Below are 20578 nucleotides of genomic sequence, written 5' to 3' on the forward strand. Positions count from 1 at the left end.
CCAATTGTAGAACAAAATGAAATCCCCCCCAGCCACGCTACATGTCGTAGTGCTGTCAATTAAACGGGTTTTATTTAAATCAACAAGAATTTTGAAATGTTTTAGAAAATCTGTGTCTAAAATTGCTTGATTTATGGAAGCCAAAACAAAAGGCCAAGAAAATTTACGTCGCAAGCCAATATCGACGGTCATGATTTTTGTCCCAAACGTTGAAATCTTGCGGCAAAAAAGGGCAAATTCATGAGCTGGCTTTTTAAGACCAAAATAGGGCGAAACTGATATTACAGCACCAGTATCAACAAGAAAACTAGTTCCCGTAATGCGATCACGAACAAAAAGGCGACTTTGTTCGGGGCTAACATCGTGCGTCGCCGCTAACGATGAGCCACTCAGTTTTCCGAGTTTTGTTTATCCGAATTTTGGAGATCGTTAAACTGGCACAAGCCAGTACATTTTTTTGCTTTTACACCAAAATTCAAATGATACCAACACAATAATTTTCCTGAAAATGACCGATTTCTATAACGCTCTCCTGAACGAGATCGTGAGCGTTGTAATCTTGATAACTTATTTTCAAGGAATTCAATCCTGGCAATTAGGGCCGCAATATCCGAATTGGACGAGACACTAGCACACGTGACTGGGGATACCTCATTTATTCTATCAGCCATAATAGCTAATATAGATAAATCTTGATCACTTATAAACAAAATCTGTTGCGTATTGTGGGGCCACACACAATTGTATTTGCAACCACAAATTTTTTAAAACTTCTTTGCTGAAGTTTTTTCCAGCAAGATTTTGCATTTCGATTAATAATATAGAGGGTTTTTTATCACCAAAATCTAATTCTTGAAGCAATTTATGCAAACGACTAGTTTCAGAATCAGTAAACTGGGCGATGATTCTATTCTTTAGACTGTCATACATGTGTTCGACAGGTGGGTTTTGCAACAAATCGCTAACCATGTCAAGAAGTTCCGGCTCAAGAGTGAAGACAAGACAATGAAATTTAGTCAAGTCTTTGGTTATACCAGAAACTTCAACGAAGATTCCAACCGGTAAAAATACAGGCTTGGATTCGCACGCCGAAAGGGCGGTGGTCTAAAAGCTAGTTTTGCCAATTCGGAAGTCTCATCATTTCCTTTTGCCATCACAATGCAAGAAACAAATATTTATGCTATATATAAATTAAAACACTAATATATTCAAATATGTTATATGTACACAGTCTAAAAATTCAAATAAAATCATGTATAATTATAATGCATTTACAAAAAATATTTTAGAGGGTATAACTATGCAGTAACAGTAACAAAATGAAAATGCACACATGCACTTACGATCGTCTCAATCGACTGTAGCACGGCGGGGTGGAAGCACACGATTAATGTGACAGAACACAACCAATTTTTAGCACGATTAAACTTTGGCGATTCACAAGAACGAGCGAACGCATCGCAAAACTAATGCAGCAACGGCGATGAAGACGTGCACCAACCTATCAGAATTAAAATTTTTCCCGGGTCACCATCTCTAGTGGTGCGGTGAATGACTCCAATATTGAATATACGAACTTGAAAGGGTTAATAACTATTTATTAAACTATTAATAATTAAACATTCAACAATTAAACAATTAAGAGTATTAGGAAATAATTGACATAAAAATTTAGGAATTTAAATCATCAGCACGACCCGCGTGGATGTGATGGCTAGTGACGGAGTGGTAAAGAGCAGCTATTTCCAGGTTGATTCCGGTTTATATGCGTATGGACTGCAGCGCCAGATGTACACATCACAGCACGGTAATTTACATACGCCACAAATCTCCCTTTATTCTCGTGTATTTCCCAGGGCACCTTTTTTTTACCACCAATGCGTCTGGTATTGAGTTCCATTGTGTGATAAATAAGGATAAAATATTTGTGGGATGTTTTATAGTCTAAACTCTGTCTTCTACTAACAGACATGCTACTAGTTATCTGCAATCTTCTTGAATAGATAATGTTCACACTATTCTGAAATGTGATTAGTTTAGGGATTGTTTTTAAGCTTTACAATTTCTCTCATTTTCGTCATTTTGTCTTGATACATATTCTGTTTAAAACAGGAGTAGGTTGTAGAATATTTAGTAGAGGTCTTCTAGATCTTCTTTCTAGAGTATTTTGTACACTCAGATTCCTAAAACTTTATTGATTAATAAGTTTAATCCAACTTCTGCTGTCACAAAATGCCGTTGATGAGGACATTTGGCAAAGTTGGTGATGGCAAATAGCATAAGTAGACAAAACTTGGCATCACAGGGAATTTACTGTGTGAAGACAGGTGAATCTTCTTTCCATACTCTGTCGCTTTGTTTGGTCGGAGAATAGGGCGTTGAAATACAGTAAAACCTCGATAAGTCGTCACCTCAAGTTATCGAAAAATTATGACGACTTAAGCGGAGTGCCGTCAGTTTCAATGTGCAATGTTGTGAAAATCGTTTAAATTTAAAGTGATATGAAATTTATTAAAGTATGAATCAAAATAACAGTATTAATAAAATTTATAGATCGCGAAAGAATAAATAATAGCAATTTTTTACCTTTTTTATCTCTTATTACTTAAATTATTGTTTTAAAATGTACTGTACACTTTGATTTATACTAGTAATTTTTAATTTACACTAACAGACTGTTGGTCTAAAGCTATAAGTAGCTTTAAGTAGCTATATAAATAGCTTTTCTTCATAATAGAACTCTCTATTGCACATTAATTTTACATAGACATCAAATTTAATTTTAGTATTTTAATTCTTCATCAGTAGTTCATGCTACAAAGTAGGTAATCTCGGACACTTTTGACTTGGTGGAGGGGCCCTGGGCAGGGAAAAGTAAACAGAAGACCTCAACTTGGGAAAGAATGTCTCATTTTTTTCAACAGAGAGATTTTGTTTAAATTTCAAGCTCTAAATTAGTAGAGCCCATGCTTTCTATGATTATTTATTATCCGTGCCCCTTGCACTTTGACTATAGATTAGTTTGATTCTCCGATTTACATCATTTTTGATTTCCTTGCACTATGTGTAATCTTTGACGTATCAATAAATTTTGGTTTTGCCGGAGATGCCCTGGGGGCCTGAAGTGCTTACGTTGCTTCTTGCGACAGAGCCTATGTGTCTCGCGGTTTCTCCAGTAGAGCCCAGGCAGAAATGAGATCTAGCTTGAACAGTCCCCAACGTTCCGAAAACCTTAGTCGGCAAATGAACTTCTCCAGCGTAACTTTCATTACTTAAATTGTTCCGTTTGGGTATATAGGATTTTATGGTGACTTTTAAGCATATGGCAATGCTGTTAACAAGCTTTTTTTTTAATGGGAGCCATAAAAACAGTCTGTTCCACTTTCCCAAATTTTTTCATAGTGACGAGTCAACCGAAATTAGTGACGAGTAAACAAGGGTTTAATAACATAGTTGTCTATGAGAGGTGGAAGGGCCTGAAGAAAAATTACGACTTAACCAGAGTTAACGAGGTTTTACTGTACTTTGCTTTCTACCAGTAATCCGGTCATTGTCGAGAAAGGTTCTACAATGTGCAGTAGAAGAATAGGAGAAATAAATGGGGGGGGGGAAGTAATGAATTTGTCTCAAAGAAGCTCTCCAAAATTCTAGGGCCCATAGATTTTCACCCCTCTGGTAGTTAAAGAGTTAAAACGCTCAAAGGACGAAGCCAATCATTTTGACAGTGTTGCTCATCTTGCTCCATTTTCATAGTGAACCAGATTATTTAGAATTTTGAAATTTCACTTTTCCTAAAAATACTAAAACATTATACTGCCCAACTATCATTAGTTTTAAAAAAATGACTGCGGTATTTTCAGTTTTGCATGAGAGGGTCATGCCCAGTCAATTTAACGAATAAAGTTATCATGCACAGCAAATACTTCATGAAACTGTTATCAAGTGTTATCTAATACATATGTGCTTTTCTTGCAAAAAGTACAAATACAAAGCCACAACAGGCAAAATGCCCAACGAGGTGGCTGAGAAAAGATGCCCATAAAAATATGGATGTCATATATTTCAAAAATACAGCAACCCAATTAAAAATGCAATTATCAAAAATTATAAACAATATATACACATGATAAAATATTATACAATGCCCATAAAGAATACTTATGGTTGTCTTATTCTAACTATGGATAGCTTCTCGATTAACCCCAACATGTTTATCTTATTTCTTTTTAAACGTGTCAATTGTGTTACAATTTACTAACTCCTGGGGTAAGCTATTCCATATAAAAGCAGTCAATTGGCGGTGTGCTAAAAGTTCATGGTCCATTCTATCCATCGCATTGAAAATTTTTAACACTTCGATCATATCTCCTCGACACCTGCGTTCATCCAATATAAACATATTCAAAAAATGAAGTCTCTCTTCATAACTCAAGCCCCGTGTGCCAATAAGGACACGCGTAGTTCTTCTCCGCACCCTTTCAACCAAGTCTATGTCCCTCTGCAGGTATGGTGTCTAAAACCTTACAGCATACTCCAGTCCAGAACAAACTAAGCCTCGAAAAAGTATGGTACATGATAATAAGCTCTGAAACTCTCTAGAATGAATTTTTAAGTATTCAAAAAAAATTTATCAATTGTTAATTGTTAAAACTTTTAAAAACTTTTTTTTATAACTATAAACTATTTCAAACTCTTTGGAGTAATTAAAAGCTTGAAAAATATTCCCTTTGTATTAGTAATTTTAATTCCCCACTATATAAGAAAAAAAGTAAGAAATGCTTTGATATATATTGAAGTTTGGCTATTTACTGTTTGGTCCACTAACTATAGCGATGGACATAGATTGCTACAACCAGTTAGCATGGCATCCAGAGCATGATGCCTTTCTTTATTACTATCACCATCTTACAAGGCAGGATGGTGCTGCCATCTATAAATGGTATTAAATAATAGATTTATTACACATCTTTTTTTTAAAGAAACATTAAACTTCTATTATAGTTAATGTATGATAATGAATATTCAATTTATTGTCTATAACGTATGGGTTTAACTACAGTCCTCGCTGACTTTCTCAGGATTTGACCTGCTCCTGGAATTGTACCTGAAGTTGAAGATGTCATGTTTTTAACTGCCGTTAAAGGGTACAAATCTTCAACTGTTCTGGTTCTGGTGATCTTCTCATTAGTTGTTCTGTCTTCTCTTATGTGATGTCTATTTCTTCGATATGTACCTCCTTCTTTTCCCTCGATGATATAGGAACGAGATTTCAGTCCTGTCTTGGTTATGACACCTTGTTGCCACGGTTCACAAGGTCTTTTTTTGAACCAGACCCTTGAGCCTTGTTTGAGTTCAGAATGATGCATTGCATGTTTGTCAAATCTTTTTTTCTGATATGCTTGTCTAGTTTTCAAGATTTTACTGGTTTCAGCTGTAGAAAACTTTGGCTTGAGTTGATGAGGATGAGTTGTCAAAAAGGATCTTAATCGTCTGCCCATCAGCAGTTCAGTAAGAGATGGAAGATCCTGTGTAGGTTGTATCCTATAATCCCGTAGGACTGTATATAAATCTTTACCTTCTTCTAGAGCTTTTGTTAGAGACTTCTTCAAAGTTTGTACAGCTCTCTCAACTTGGCCGTTGCTTCTGGGAAAGTGAGGTGAAGTAATACTGTGTGTCACGTTCCACTCTTTGAAAAATTTTCGAAGACTTTCTGCATTAAATGGTGGCCCTGTCAGCACAGTGTGCAGTGTCGCTCAATAAAAACTCAATTTGATTAAAGACTTCATTTAATTTCACATCTGGCTTAGGCATGAAAATAACATAGTGACGAGACATAACGAACATATATTGAACTATAACCATAAAAAAAATTAACACTGATCAAGAACAAACATCATCTTTTATAGACAGGGAAATTCTTTCCTTCATGGGAATCGACCGGTTGTCGACGAGCGTAATCCGTCATTTGCATAAGGCATGAATTTTTTTATTTTTTTTTCCCCAACAGGCCCTCCGTCATTCACCAATTCTTCTGGTATTCCATGCCTTGCAAAGATGCTTTTCATTGCTTCTATTACTGCCTTTGCATTAGTACTCTTCATGTTTTTAACTTCTATGTACTTTGAGAAATAATCGATCATCAAAAGATACTGTTGACCTATCAAGTAGAAAAAGTCACATGCCATTTTTTCCCATGGTCTTCCAGGCAGAATTTGTTTGAACAGGACTTTAGAATTTGCCCTCTGATTTTACTGACAGATTTTACATCTATTGATGTAGTTTTCCACATCGTCATTTATTTTCGGCCAGTAGGCCTCTAGCTTTCAATTTGCAAGCAATAATACCTCATGCGAGACATGCAGTTTTTCCAAGACTTCTGGTCTTGCAACTTGTGGCACAACAAGTCTCTGGCCTCTGCATATTATTCCTTCTTTATAATAATACAGCTCATCTCTACAGTGCCAGTAAGGCTGAGCTGCTGCTCTGGTTCTACTCTTTTCTGGCTATCCCTTTTGAACATGATGAAGCATATCCTGCATCACTCGCTGTCATCGAAGCATATTCGCGCCACTTATTGGGTGTAGCACATGCAAAGAGATTTATCGAGGCAGCTGCTTCTTGTTCGTAGTCCTCTTCAAATTTATCATTTGGCAATTGAGCTCTTAACAAGGCGTCTGCAATCTCTAGCTCTTTACCAGGTATGAACATAAGTTCAACATCATATTTGTTCAATCTCAACAGCATGCGCTGAAGTCTGGGAAAGATTGTGTCATGTTGCTTTTTACTCAACCCTAGAAGGGGCTTGTAATTGGTTTGAATAACTACCGATCTTCCATAGGTGTAATAATTGAATGTTCAAGTCTATAGATCACAGCTAACAGTTCTTTCTCGATCTGTGCATAGCGTGTTTGAGCTGCTGTAAGTGTAGCAGATCCATATGCAACTGGTTTGTTATCTTGTAGGAGAACTGCTCCTAATCCATGCTGGCTGGCATCCACTGAAACAATCACTGACCTTTTCACATCAAAATATTGTAGACATGGAGTTTGCTCTATCATTTGTTTTAATTTGTCAAAATCACGTTGGGTATTTTCATCCCACAGTCACTCAGTATCTTGTTTTAATAGCTGACGGAGGGAGTTAGTTAAACTGAACAAGTGAGGAGTGAACTTGGCTAGATAAGTTATCATTCCAAGAAATCTTCGTAGATCCCCAAGACATTTGGGAACAGCAAACTCGTTAACGGCCTTAACTTTTTTGGGATCTGGAGTCATTCCAGTATCAGACATTATATGTCTCAAATAATTGACTGATGTTAAGGCTAATTGTGTCTTTTCAATATTGAACTTAAGATTAGCTTCTCTGGCTCGTGTCAGGGTTCGACGGAGTAACTGGCAATGTTCTTGCATGGATGAAGATCCAAGGGTTATGTCATCAAAGTATGGATTTATTTCTGGATCATCTTCAAAAATTTCATTCATTGCCCTCTGAAACTCTTCTGGGGCATTGTTTAGCCCAAATGGTAAAACTAAAAATTGATATCTTCCCCAAGCTGTTGTGAACGTTGTTAAAAATAACTATTCTTCATCAAGTAGTAACTGCCAGAATCCATTTTTTGCATCTAAGATTGTAAATACTTTACATCCTTGCAGCTTTGTTATCAGATTATCGGCTGCTGGTATTTGATAGTAAGGTCTTTATACGGCATCATTTAATGGCCTTGGGTCTAGACAAATGTGTAATTTTTTGGGTGTATTCACCACAACCACGTTGCTGACCCACTCAGTAGGTTCCTCTACTTTTGCAATTATTCCATTATCACTCATGCTTTTGAGCTCCTCTTTCACTTTGCCATGAAGAGCCAATGGCACTTTTTGTGGAGCTGCCACATTTGGTGCATAATTTTCCTTCAATTTAATTTTTACAGTACTTTTGAGTCGTCCCACACAAGTAAAAACATCTGAGAATTCTTTCATAGCTTCTTCCGGTGTATCACTCTTATGTGAATTTCTGTTCATTTTCATAAGGTCATTCAATCTTTTAGTTAGTCCTAATTCATTGCAAGCAACTAGGCCTAATATAGGGCAAATTTGAAACTTTTCTTCTGATTCTTGACCTCACAAGTTAACGAATACTCACCCAATATTGGAACTACATTATCACTGTAGACTAGCACTGGTTGTTTACTTTTCTTTACAGTTGGCTTTATTTCCCATTTTAGCAGTTCACTCTGAGTTATAATGTTCACTTGTGCTCCAGTATCCAGCTTAAATTTGACTTTGTTCCCATTAACTAGGATCTTCTGAAGCTACACGGAGTTTGGTTTTTCATTATCTAAGGCATCAATTGATTTTAATTCACCTAAATAAACAGTATCTGAGCCGCTGTCGTCACTGGCATGATCTACTGTGTTAACTCGGCGAGTATTTGTTCTTTTATAGAAAGTCTTTTTCCTACAAACTTTGGCCCAGTGATTTTTTCCACCGCACTTGCGGCACTTACTTCCGAATGCTGGACACTCTTTCGGACGGTGTTTTTTTTCCACACTGTTTACAGTCTCTCTGCTCGACGTTTTCGTTGTTTGCTGGCCGCGATTCTGCTGTGTGGTGTTTGTTTCTCCTTACGGCGTCTACCGTTATTTTGCTTTCACCTATCTGCGTTGCCTGTGCCTTACTATGTTCCCACGTTTTGCACTCGCTAATGATGTCCTGCCGTGTTTTTGTTGATCTACTCGTTTCTCTGACCAGTCTTTCTTGTAGTGTTTTGTCACTCAGTCTTTGGATGATCTTGTCACAAAAAGGGCCGTCTTAAGAGCATCGTGGGCCCCTGGCCAAGTGGCTTTTCTGATGCTGTACCTGGTAAATTCTAGTAAAATTTTAATCAGATCTCATTTTTATGAGGCCCCCGGACCGTGCCTGGGTGTGCCCATGCGTTAAGACGGCACTTGTCACGGAGCATTCTTTCCATCGACTGCCCGTAATTACAGTCGACGGCCGCGCATCGTAGTCGCGAATAATAGTCGGCAAATTTTTCACCTTTTTCTTGTTTTATTTCAAGGAATTTGAAAGATGCATAAAACTTGTCCCGATAGTCCGAGAAATATTTGTCGAACTCACAAAGGATTTGTTTGAGCGATATCGCAGTGCTTGCCACTGCTGGTGCAATATCGAAGGATCGAAACTGCTTCTTCAATTCCTTTCCACACACATGACGAAAAAGAGCAGTTTTCGTAGTTTCTGCCTCTGTAGTATTCGTAGTATTTAAGCGCTTCTAAATAATCCAAGAAGTCTTCCTTACAATACCTCCATGCTTCGGACAGGTTTGCTCCGGCATCAAATGGCTGGATGGTCGGCAGGCTGTTCGCCATCTTTTTCGGATCATCTTTTAAGCGTAAATTCAAAAATACGTGAGCATTTCTCTAACTGACACCATGATATATATTGAAGCTTGGCTATTTACTGTTTGATCCATATAATAAGATCCATAACTATAGCGATGGACATAGATTGCTACAACCAGTTAGCATGGCATCCAGAGCATGATGGTGATGCCCTTCTTTATTACTATCACTCTTACAAGGCAGGATGGTGCTGCCATCTATAAATGGTATTAAGTAGTAGATATATTATATGCTTCACCACTGTGAAGTATATCTTATATATATTTTTATTTTGCTGTGTTGTTTTTGATTGTTTTTCCATTTCAGATGCAAATACTGGCAATATCCTGAAGATCTTCCTACCACAAGTGTTGTGATTGTGTTTCATAATGAAGGGTGGTCAACCTTGTTGAGAACAGTTCATAGTGTACTAAACAGAACACCACCACAATTTCTAAAAGAAATAGTTTTGGTTGATGATTATAGTGACAAAGGTATGAAAATTCACTTTCATTAATAAAACTTTATTTTGAAATATATATAATTGATTGTCTGTCTCTCTGTTCATGTTCTCTCAATACAAATCTACAATTTTAGATCTATCGTCACCAAATTTTACATATATACCAAACGGGACCCAACTTGATATTTTCGTTACTGTGGATCCCTAGCAATGTGTTTCAGACATGCATATGCCATTATAATGGTTTGTCACTTCTTTAATGCTGCCAGTATTAGGTATATAATAGTTTATTCTTTTATAATGGTTTTCATTTTTTCAATCCTACCAGCAATTAAAGAAAACCTGGGCAGCTTTATTATAGCTAGTCTTTTATAATTATTATACATCATTATGGAAATCAAATGGTAATTTATACATTGACAGCAAATGAAATCCTGCCACCAAGACTGATTGAAATTAGTGGTTCTCGGCTGGGGCTCTGTGGAGCCCTCTGAGCTCACTGTACACTTCCCAGGAGCACCACAGCCACTCTTGGAAAACAAAATAAAATCAGTAAATTTGGTAAATAAATAAAAAAAAGTGAGGCCTACTAATAAGACCTATTACTATAAGCCTAAGCTCCACCATAGAAATTTTACACTAAAAATAAGTCACTAAGATTAAGAACCGCTGATTTAGATAAATGAAATTTGGGTAATGCACCCCTGTGTTTACAGGATTCATTGACTCCATATAAATTACAATGTTATATATAATACTGTACACATGCAGAGCCATTTGTAACTTGCATTTTTCTGACATTAATCATCACTATAGTTGCCAAAATGTTGTTGCAAGTAAAAAAGCTTGTGTTCTATCGTAGACTGGTTGGATGTCATTGTTAGGCATGGAGGTTATGCTCTTCCAGGGACGCCGGAAGTCAAAAATGATTGGTGTTGCTCAAAGTATGCGAGTCATTTCTCTGTACAAGCCACGATATTTACATATATTTCCCACTGACCATACGTCTTTTTTGAAGTAGTGTCCTGTTTTTTTGTTTTGAATCTATTTGATTTTAGCGATGACCCGTTCTTCAACCTACTTTTGTAGTAGTGGTAAAATTTTTACTACAGTAAAATGTAACAAACCTATGCAAGAGGGGGTATAGGGTACCGTGTCTGCCCCAAGACCAGTGCCGTCTTAATGCATGGGCCAACCTGGGCACGGCCCAGGGGCCGCAAGAGAACGCGGGTCTCACAAGAATGAGAACCAGTTAAAATTTTCGAGAATTTGCCGGGGGGATCTCAGAAAAATCGCTTAGCCCTGGGGCCCATGATGCTCTAAAGACGGCCCTGCCCAAGAGACAATCAAAAATTAAAATTATTTTTTTGAATAAATTAAAATATTGAAAGAAAATACCTTTTTATGTGTGCTATATTTTTCAATTTCTGTTGATTTAAAATGTTTTTTGAAGGTTATGAATCCAAAATGTCTCTGGGACCGATGCCCGGAGTCCCCCCTCATAATATTCATATAAAACTGTGAAATTCTATTATAAATCGATAAAGTGGTGGAAAATGGCTTTAATAATCAATCAATAATGGTTTTGATCATCAATTCTTTAAAACCATGCTAATGCATATTCTGAAATCGAATAGTTCTATCGTATGTATTTTACGGTTTTTAATCAATGATTGAATTGGATTTTGTTGATTATTTAGTTGGATTCGCGTTTCCCGATAATTTAAACTGACAACCATCACCACACAGTAACGTTGTGGGTCATTTGAGTATAGTGTTTCAGAATATTGGGGAAGCTTACATCGAAAACAGAAAGTAATGCAGGGGTTCTCGAACTGTGTGCCGCGGCATTTTGAAAAGGTTTTCCGAACAGACTGTTAAACTGCTCTGGGGAGCCGCTGATAAACGTTGATTAGGAAAAGATGTGCCCGGTGTGGAAAAAGTGTGAGAACCCCTGACATAATATAAGTGTATAAGAGACCCACACATCTTCCAACGCTGCCTGCGCTAGGATCTTTGACGGGCCTCCAGGCCAAGTGATTTTTCTGAGGCCCTATTACACAAATTATCAAAAGTTTCAACCAGATCTAATTTTCATGAGGCTCCTCTTTTCTTGCACCCTCCAAGCCGTGCCTGGGTGGACCCATACTTTTTGACGACACTTCCGCCCTTTGGGCCATTCAAGGATTACGTCAGCAAATTTTTAGCCATTTTTGATCCCCCCCCCCTTGTCAGCAAAATTTCGTCAGCCTCTACTGACGTTCGTCACCGCCCTCTACCTCTTAACGCATATTGTTGGGATCAGAAACGTATGCAGGAGGGAGGGCCATATGGGTTTGTGCGCCCCCCCCCAGACGAAAAAATATTTTTTAATGTAAAAAACATTTTAAAAAATTAAAATTTCGAAAGAAAATACCTTTATATGTGTTATTATAATCGATTTCTGTTAATTTCAATGCTATTTGAAGGGTAAGAACTCAAAATTGCTCTTTCAGAAATTGATTGCAACCCACCCTTTAAGCCATATATGATAAACCCAGGACCCCCGGACCAAATGTGAGTCTGAAGGTTATCTGATGTGGCTTGCCCCCTCAAACCTAATTTTGTGAAAATGAACTAAGCGGCACATTTACAGATCGCTTAAATAGCCCGTGGCACAATTCCAGAGCATTCCAGTGGCCCATGGCACATTTTCGGATCACTGAAGTAAGCCCGTGGCACATTTTCAGATCACTGAAATAAGCCCATGGCACATTCAAATATCACTTAAGTATAACTCGCGGAACATTCCCAGATTACTTAAGCGATCCGTGGCATAATTACGGATCACTTGCACAGTTCCAGAGCATTTTGAAGGATCCGTGAAACATTTAGAGATCGCTGAAGAGGCTCTGTAAGGAATTTATCATTAGGAAGAATGTTAGTTCAGGCACCCACAATCTATCCAAAGGTTTTCGTTTTTGACGGACCGAGTAAGATGCAAATAATATTTAATATTTTCATAAAGGGTGGTTGGTGACGTAAGCATCATCCAAAACCTTCCCCCCTTGTCATCAAAAGTCAGCAAATCGGGAACCACACCCCCCCCCCTGCCCGCCATCGATGCTGACGTAATACTTGAATGACCGCTTACCTAAGGGGCTCGGTACGTCTCAATAGTTTCGGACACGAAAAATATTTGCCCGCTTTTATATGTTTGGGGGTAGGAATCGCAAGAGCGTAGTGGGGGGGGGGAATTGAGGGTCTGGTTCCCTCCCGAAATGTGGGAAAAAAGGGAAAAAGATGGCCAAATCTATTGTTGTATCACTTTGATTTCCCCCCCCCCCCCCCGAAATGAAAATGGCCCCCAAACGAAATTTCTGGTTACGCCCCTGAGGAATCGGCATCCATTATTTCAAAATATACATGCGAATGCTGTGAAATATCCATACAGAAAATGTTAAATACACAAGTCAATAGATTAACACAAAAACTGGCAAAAATTCAGCACTGAAGGTAATTTTAACTAATGAGAGGAAAATAAAATCCTGAAACTGATAAAAATTTTGGACTTGATGAATCAAAAATAATTGAAAGAAATAATTCCTGCACCACACGCAATAAAAATTCAGAATTTCTTTCAATAATTCTGAAATTTTTTCAGAATTATTGAAAGTTATTGGCAACATTCCCAGTTTAAACGACAGCGGATGGTTTTTCTACAGTTAATTACACAAAAGAAAGAAAAACATTTAGATAAAAGCAAACTTACGTGGGGTAGAAGTCTAGTTCATCAATGTGTTACTATGAAATCCTTTGAACTTTGAAAGAAACAAATCTTAAGCATTTTTTTTTTGCTCACATAAGAGCGTTTCATTATTCCAATAGAGCAAATTTGTGATGACTACTATCTGACATAAATAAATAGTTCAATCTTACATGAACGGCGAGGAATGGTTCGATTCTCTACATGCAGCTGGTCATCCGACGGACATTGAGCGGGGAAAAAAATTACACACCATAGGAAGTCCAGCCAGGGCCGCAACTAGGGGGGGAAGCAGACAGGTTTCATGTCCCGCACGGTAGACCCAAGGGGACGCAAATTTCATTCTGAAACCTCACCTTCAACATTACAAGGAGGCGTCAAAATGCGCGCTTGCCCCGGGTGGCCAAGCATTCAGTTATGGCCCTGAGTTCAGCATAGGAATCCGTATTGCTGTACAGCAGAAACGATTTTTTCCCCACTCATGTGGTAGGTATACTGTATATCTATTCAAGAAAACAGAGGAAATTTTAGCCGCACACTAATTGCATGCTATCAGCGGCTCTCTTTTCGCTGAGTAAAAAAAGGCCAACAGCTTCAATATTGTTAATTGAACATATGTGTTCACAATGGGTCTTGCAAAAAGATTTTTTCCTCTCCCTATAGAAATATTTGTTTCAGAGGAAAAAAAGAAACTTATTCCCCTTTGAAGTTATGCAGCTTGACGAGTAGCACAGATGTTTTTCTAGTCTCCAAGGAACGTGGGTACTGAGTTTTCTCATGGCATTATTTCTTCAGGTCATTTTCTGTGGTGCCGACAATGGCAAACCGTGAACACGCAAACAACAGGGTCATCTGGTTGTCAACAGAGAGCCCTAAAGCAGTAGGATATTTTCGGGGAAAAGGGACGGAAAGTATGGAAAAACATTCCCCACCCCTGCTGTATTGTTTGGGCCTCATGAAGACAGATACTCACAAATACGAAAATGAGAAAAAAATACTAGTTTCGAGGGGGGAGGGGAGGACCAGAGACATGTTTCCCTTCCTTTGGGCCTTGCAACAAAACGAAGGATTTCCAGTGCGATAAGGGAAAGAGGGATCCTCCAAATTCTTATAATTTACAAAAGCGGCTGCAAGCCTTTGTTCTGGGAGGGTTTTTCATCTTTCCCCTTGTAAATGATTTTTAGACTGAGAAATTAAAATAATATGTACCATAATAGTGAAATAAACCAATTAGTTATCCATGGAAATGCTTGAAAAATGAAAGGGTAATGCATATATTCTTGGGCCCGGTACAATTGATGTCACATCGCGGTTGAGAAACACTGTTTTAGACGATAACTTCATGGTGATAATTAAAACGTTGTGTATATTTTCTTTTTATTTGAAGTCATTTATGTATTTTTTTTCCTTCACAAATTATCCCTCACACTGCCAGAATTCGTAAGAAATGGAAAAACAGACGTCGAATCATTTCTCCTTCCTCTTTGAATCTCAATATATAGCATCTCATTTTACTAAGATGTTTTTTTTAATTACATGTTTCTGTGTCTGTATTTGTTTATTTAAACGTATGCTTTGAATTTTAATTTTGATAATAGCACTGTAATAAACAATTCTGTAGTCTGATTTTTTTTTGCGGTATAAACTTCAGATAACAAAGCTATGCCATTGTTGCATTTATTATTATTTTTTTTTTTTTTAAATTTTATTTTAAAAGTTTTATTTTCTGTGACTTTTTTTGTACTTTTTAACTACATTGATGAGACTATTGATTGATGCCTTTTAACCATTTACATGGCATAATAGTAATAAGCTTTCTTATGATTTTCAGCATTAAATGAGTATATAAACTAATGAAAAAGTAATGGGTATAGATTAGTGTTTTCAAAGCGTGCGTCGCTGTTTCTAGGGACATCGGCAACCTTTATGTGGGGTGTCGTAGCGAGCTTGAGATATTGATTTGTGCACCCATTTATGCTTTGAAGAAGTTGTTTTATACGGAAAAATATCTATTAATCTATCCTAAGAAGCCGCTGACGAATCATGAATTAGGCAAGGAAGCCATGGTTGACAAAAGTTTGTGAACCATTGGTATAGGGAAAAGTGTTCCTCTGAGAGAGGGATTAACTTTACAAAATATTTGGGCTTGCCAATGCTAAAATAAAGAGGCGAGATATCTTATTTATGCCACTCAAAGGATTGAAATGTACTGTCTCCAGTCTGTTGCTATGACTACTGTTGTGGTATTGAGATTCTATGATGCTCATTTTATTCTCATGCTTAATTGACATATGGGGTGTATGGGAAAGTCCCTTGGACCTGAAATGATTTGCAAACAAAAAGAGCTACAGCAATGCAACTCCTTACAAGGAAAGGGTCCCACGGATATGTCTTCAAAAATTTTAATTTAAAAAAAAAAGCGCTATCAGTGCAATATTTGTCTATGTTCAAATGGTGATTGGTATGATTGGTATTTGTTAAAAAAAAATTCAATTCAAATAAAGACACAAATTTTTTCATACTAAAGTAACACATCTATTTATTTCAAATCCTTAAGCTCAAAAACCTTATCAATCGACATACCCGTATCGGTCTCCGTCTTCATCACCATCTGATCGGAGTTCACATAATCTTTTTTATACAATCTCACTATGTCATCCGACGCGGTACTTACATTTGCATATCCACTCAATATGGAATTTGATCGAGCAAAAACATGAAAACCAACAATCGGCCCCATTGATCGAATCAAAGAATAATTGAAAAATCCATCAACAATTTTTTAAAATTTTTCCTTGATAAGAGGCTTGGTTAAAAAATCTGCAAGATTATTTTTCGTACTTGCATATTTCAATTGAAATAAGTTATCATTCAACAATTTACGTACAAACTTGTACTTAATGTCTATATGCTTGGTCTTATTATTTTCAACATTATTTTTAGCAATATGAATAGCCGCTTGATTATCACAATACAATATAGCAATTTCATTTTCAAGAACATTCAATTCTTTAAGTATCCTCGAATACCATATTAATTCCTTCGAACATTCAGTTAAAGCTACTAATTCCGATTCCATGGAACTCAATGCAATGCATTTTTGCTTCTGCGATTTCCATGATACCGGGATTTCTCCGAGCATAATCAAATATCCACTAGTTGAATGTCTTTCACTAAGATTACATCTCCAATTTGCATCAGAATATGCTTTCAATAAAAAATTCTTTACATTAGACAAATTTATCTTACAATGCTTAGTCTCAAAAATATAATTCAATACATGAACTAAAACAGTCCAATGGTGATACGTGTACCCATTACAAAATTGTGCCATAGTATTAACTACGTATGAAATGTCGGGTCTCAAAAGACTTGCTATAAATGACAAACATCCTATTAATGATCTATAGGGTATTTCACGCATTAAGTCATTTTCACAAATTTCATTTTCTCTATCCGGTAATTTACATCCAACTTTTAAAGGTAATTGTACATTTCGTTTCGGTAAATTTTTAAATCTAGAAATCAATTTATCAATATAAGTTTCCTGATATAAATACATTGAATCACCAATTTTTTCAAAATTTACGCCAAGTAAATATTTTACTGGCCCTAATTCAGTTATATCTAACATGTCTTTAATTCTATTGATCTCGATTTTTGCATCTTTTTCAGTTTTACCAAATATTACAATATCATCAACATATACAATCAAAATTACTTTGTTCAATTTATAAACACAATTACACCATTTACATTTATAATATCCCAGATTTAGTAATATTTTGTCTAATTCAAAGTTCCATTGACGTCCGCTCTGGTGTAAACCATATATAGCCTTTTTTAATAGGCACACATAATTTTTATATTTTTCAGAAATATAACCTACGGGTTGTCTCATATATACAGTTTCATCAAGATTACCATACAAGTAAGCTGATTTAACGTCAATTTGAAAATGACACCAATTCAATGAGCTAACTAATATACAAACAAATATTTGATTATATCGAAATTTACGACTGGGGGAAAAAAACATCGGTAAAGTCAATACCTCGTTTCTGATTGAAACCCTGAGCCACCAATCTTGCTTTGAATCCCTTGATGTTATTTTTGTCATCTCGTTTGATATTGTATATCCACCGGCAGCCTAATATTTTTGCATTTGGAGGTGGTTCAACAAGATCCCAAACTTGCCGATCGTTCATGATCTCAATTTCATCATCCATAGCTTGATCCCATTTTTCCTTGAACTGTGAATTTTGCGTTTCCTCAAATGTTTTTGGAATTTCAACGTTGTAAGCTTCACATTGAAAAATATCCACAAAATCCGCATTTTCATCAGATTCAACTTTTTCACTTGCAGTTTTCACAACTAGTTTAAAATTGAATTGATTTGGATCAAACTTCAAATTATTTTTCTCACAATATTTTTTGACATCATTCAAATTTCTAAGTCTTTCTGATCGTTTAGATGTAGGGAAATAATACACATTTACACGTGAACTTGTAGTTTTGGGGTTTTCTTCCCTTATCCAATTAGATACGTCAGTAGATTTTTTCTCTGAATCTTCAAATTGTCTAACATTTTTGTCTAGTTCATAAGAACCATATTCAAACTTATTTTCATGACCGAACAGTGAAATAACACCAATTTTTGATTCATCAATTTTTACATGAATACTTTCAACAACTTCACACTCTTTAGGAATCCAAATTCGGTATCCTTTTCTCTGGTTAGCGTATCCCAAGAAAATTCCAATTTTCGCTTTAGCTTGAAATTTATTTCTGTAAGCTTTTGGAACATGCACGAAAGCCAAAGATCCAAAGCTTCGAAAATGTCGGACAGATGGTTTATGACCTGTCCAAATTTGTATAGGTATTAACCCTTTAGTGAGTTTGTGTATACACCTGTTCTTGACGTGAACATAGGTTAGTAAAGCTTCGGCCCAAAATGATGGTTTTAGTTTACTGTCATGTAGCATAGCTCGTACAGCGTCCATCGATGTGCCATTGAACCTCTCCGCTACACCGTTTTGTTCTGGAGTAAAAATTGCGCTCCTTTCAATTCCTATTCCCAAGTCTCTTAGAAAATTTTCAAACGTCTTGTGAATGAATTCTAACCCATTATCGGTTCTGACTTCAACCTTTTACCAGTTTCTTTTTCAGCTTTAGACAAATATTGTTTGAAATATTCAAACACCTCATCTTTGTTTTTTAAGATAAACACATCAACTTTTCTTGAATAGTCGTCAATGATTGACAAAAAATATTTACCTCCATTTAACTATTTCATGGGAGCAGGCCTCCATAAATCCATGTGGATTCTTTCAAGAACACATTTTGTATTTCTGGCATATTCGTAGTTTTTAGTCAGACATACTCTCTTAGACTTCGTGATATTACAAGTTATGCAATTAGCGTTTTTAAATTTCACATTTTCTAGACCTTTTACGCTATTATTTAGACTCATATTTTTAATTACAGGAACATTTATGTAACAAAACCTCTTATGCACACAGTCAGAATCTAAGCCATGTGCTTCAATATCATTCCCGTCATTAATTTTTGGATAACCATATAACACATATAATAAACCTTTATGAAAAACAGTAAAGAAATATTTCAACCATTTGTTATATACAAGCATTTTGTTATTTTTCCAAATAATTTTGTTTCCGCCCAAGTCTATTTTAGCTCTGCTTAGTAAGTTTCTCCTCATATTTGGTACATACAATACATCCATGAGAGTTACGTTAACGTCACCTTTTACATCTTTAATAACAAAATCAATATCACCTACCCCAAGGATCTTGGATGTATAGTCCTTGTCAGCTACAAGCGCTTCTGATGATGGCAGTTCTCTAAAGCTCTTGAACCATGATCGTTGATTACAAAAATGTGAAGTCGCTGCTGTGTCAATCAGGAATTCTTCCATCTTTCTTGTCGATGAGAAGGCTTGTTCTTGATCGATGATTGCACTATCACAAAACATAGTCTGAGTATTCTTTCGATGATCACTGTCACTTTTTTTCTTTTTGAAGCATAGATCCACCTTGTGATTAGTCCCTTTACAGTACGTGCAAATTTCGACGGCCCCATAAGATGATCGTAGGTGGTTGAAGACCTAGATTGTTCGTTTGGTTTGTCCAACACGCATCCACTGCTGTCGATTTGAGAACGGCGACTCGATTTAGCCCGATTACATTTTTTTGATTTCATTGCATATGCACAGTCAATTGCTGTTGCGTTAGAGTCTTTTTCTTTTAGTTGGATTCTACCAGCTTCACTAATTAGTTGTTTCTCGACGTTCAAGAAAGAGAATTCGTCGTCCGCTAAACGATATAGGATTTGTACTAAATTATCGTACTTTTGTGGTAGACGTCGGATCAACTGGAAACAGCATAAAATTTCTGGGATCTTGAATCCCGCATCGTTGACTTCAAGTTGTTTCTCGGCAACTCGTTTGCAAAATATGCCAATCGTCTCATTCTCTGAATCAAATTTCAGCTCGAAAAATTCGTCGATTAAACATGCTAGTCTGGCTCTGGATGTCGGTTCAAAATTTTCCTTCAAAACTTGCCAAGCTTCTTTTCCATCATTAGTGTTGCTTATCAGAGGAAGAAATTTTCGTTCCACACCTTAATAAATTCTGGTGTAACACCATTGCTTACGCCAAGCAAAGTCTCTTTTGTCTCGTTCTGGAGCATCGTCAGGATATTCTTGAGCTGTGCCCATCACAAAGTCCCAACAATTACGATCCATCAGGATAACTTTCATGTCCATTTTCCATGTTGAATAATTGAACTCGTTCAACTTGGGAAAAACAAATCGATCTGAGCAACTTTCAGCCATAATTCATCAATATCTAGGAAAACTTCGCTAGCTATAACATTTACAATTAAACTAGAGCTTTTAGGATTTGGGTGCTCTGGGCCCATAACCTTGTTAAAAAAAAAATTCAATTCAAATAAAGACACGAATTTTTTCA

At 36.6% G+C, this 20578-nt stretch overlaps 1 protein-coding gene across 5 annotated transcripts in view; it reads left to right on the top strand.

Moving 5' to 3' along the window:
- Pgant7 (N-acetylgalactosaminyltransferase 7) overlaps positions 1 to 20578 on the top strand; it is a 213278-nt gene that overhangs the window by 49546 nt on the left and 143154 nt on the right. For all 5 annotated transcript variants that reach the window (XM_089252484.1, XM_089252486.1, XM_089252485.1 and 2 more), the window contains one exon: positions 9707 to 9873. In XM_089252484.1, the coding sequence (XP_089108610.1) occupies positions 9707 to 9873 (167 nt within the window). The remainder of the gene's footprint in view (positions 1 to 9706; positions 9874 to 20578) is intronic.

The sequence above is a fragment of the Pholcus phalangioides genome, unplaced genomic scaffold (genome assembly GCF_987345545.1).
Source record: "Pholcus phalangioides strain wild (caught in Gottingen) unplaced genomic scaffold, Ppha-v1.0 ptg000029l_1, whole genome shotgun sequence".
NCBI lineage: Eukaryota > Metazoa > Arthropoda > Arachnida > Araneae > Pholcidae > Pholcus > Pholcus phalangioides.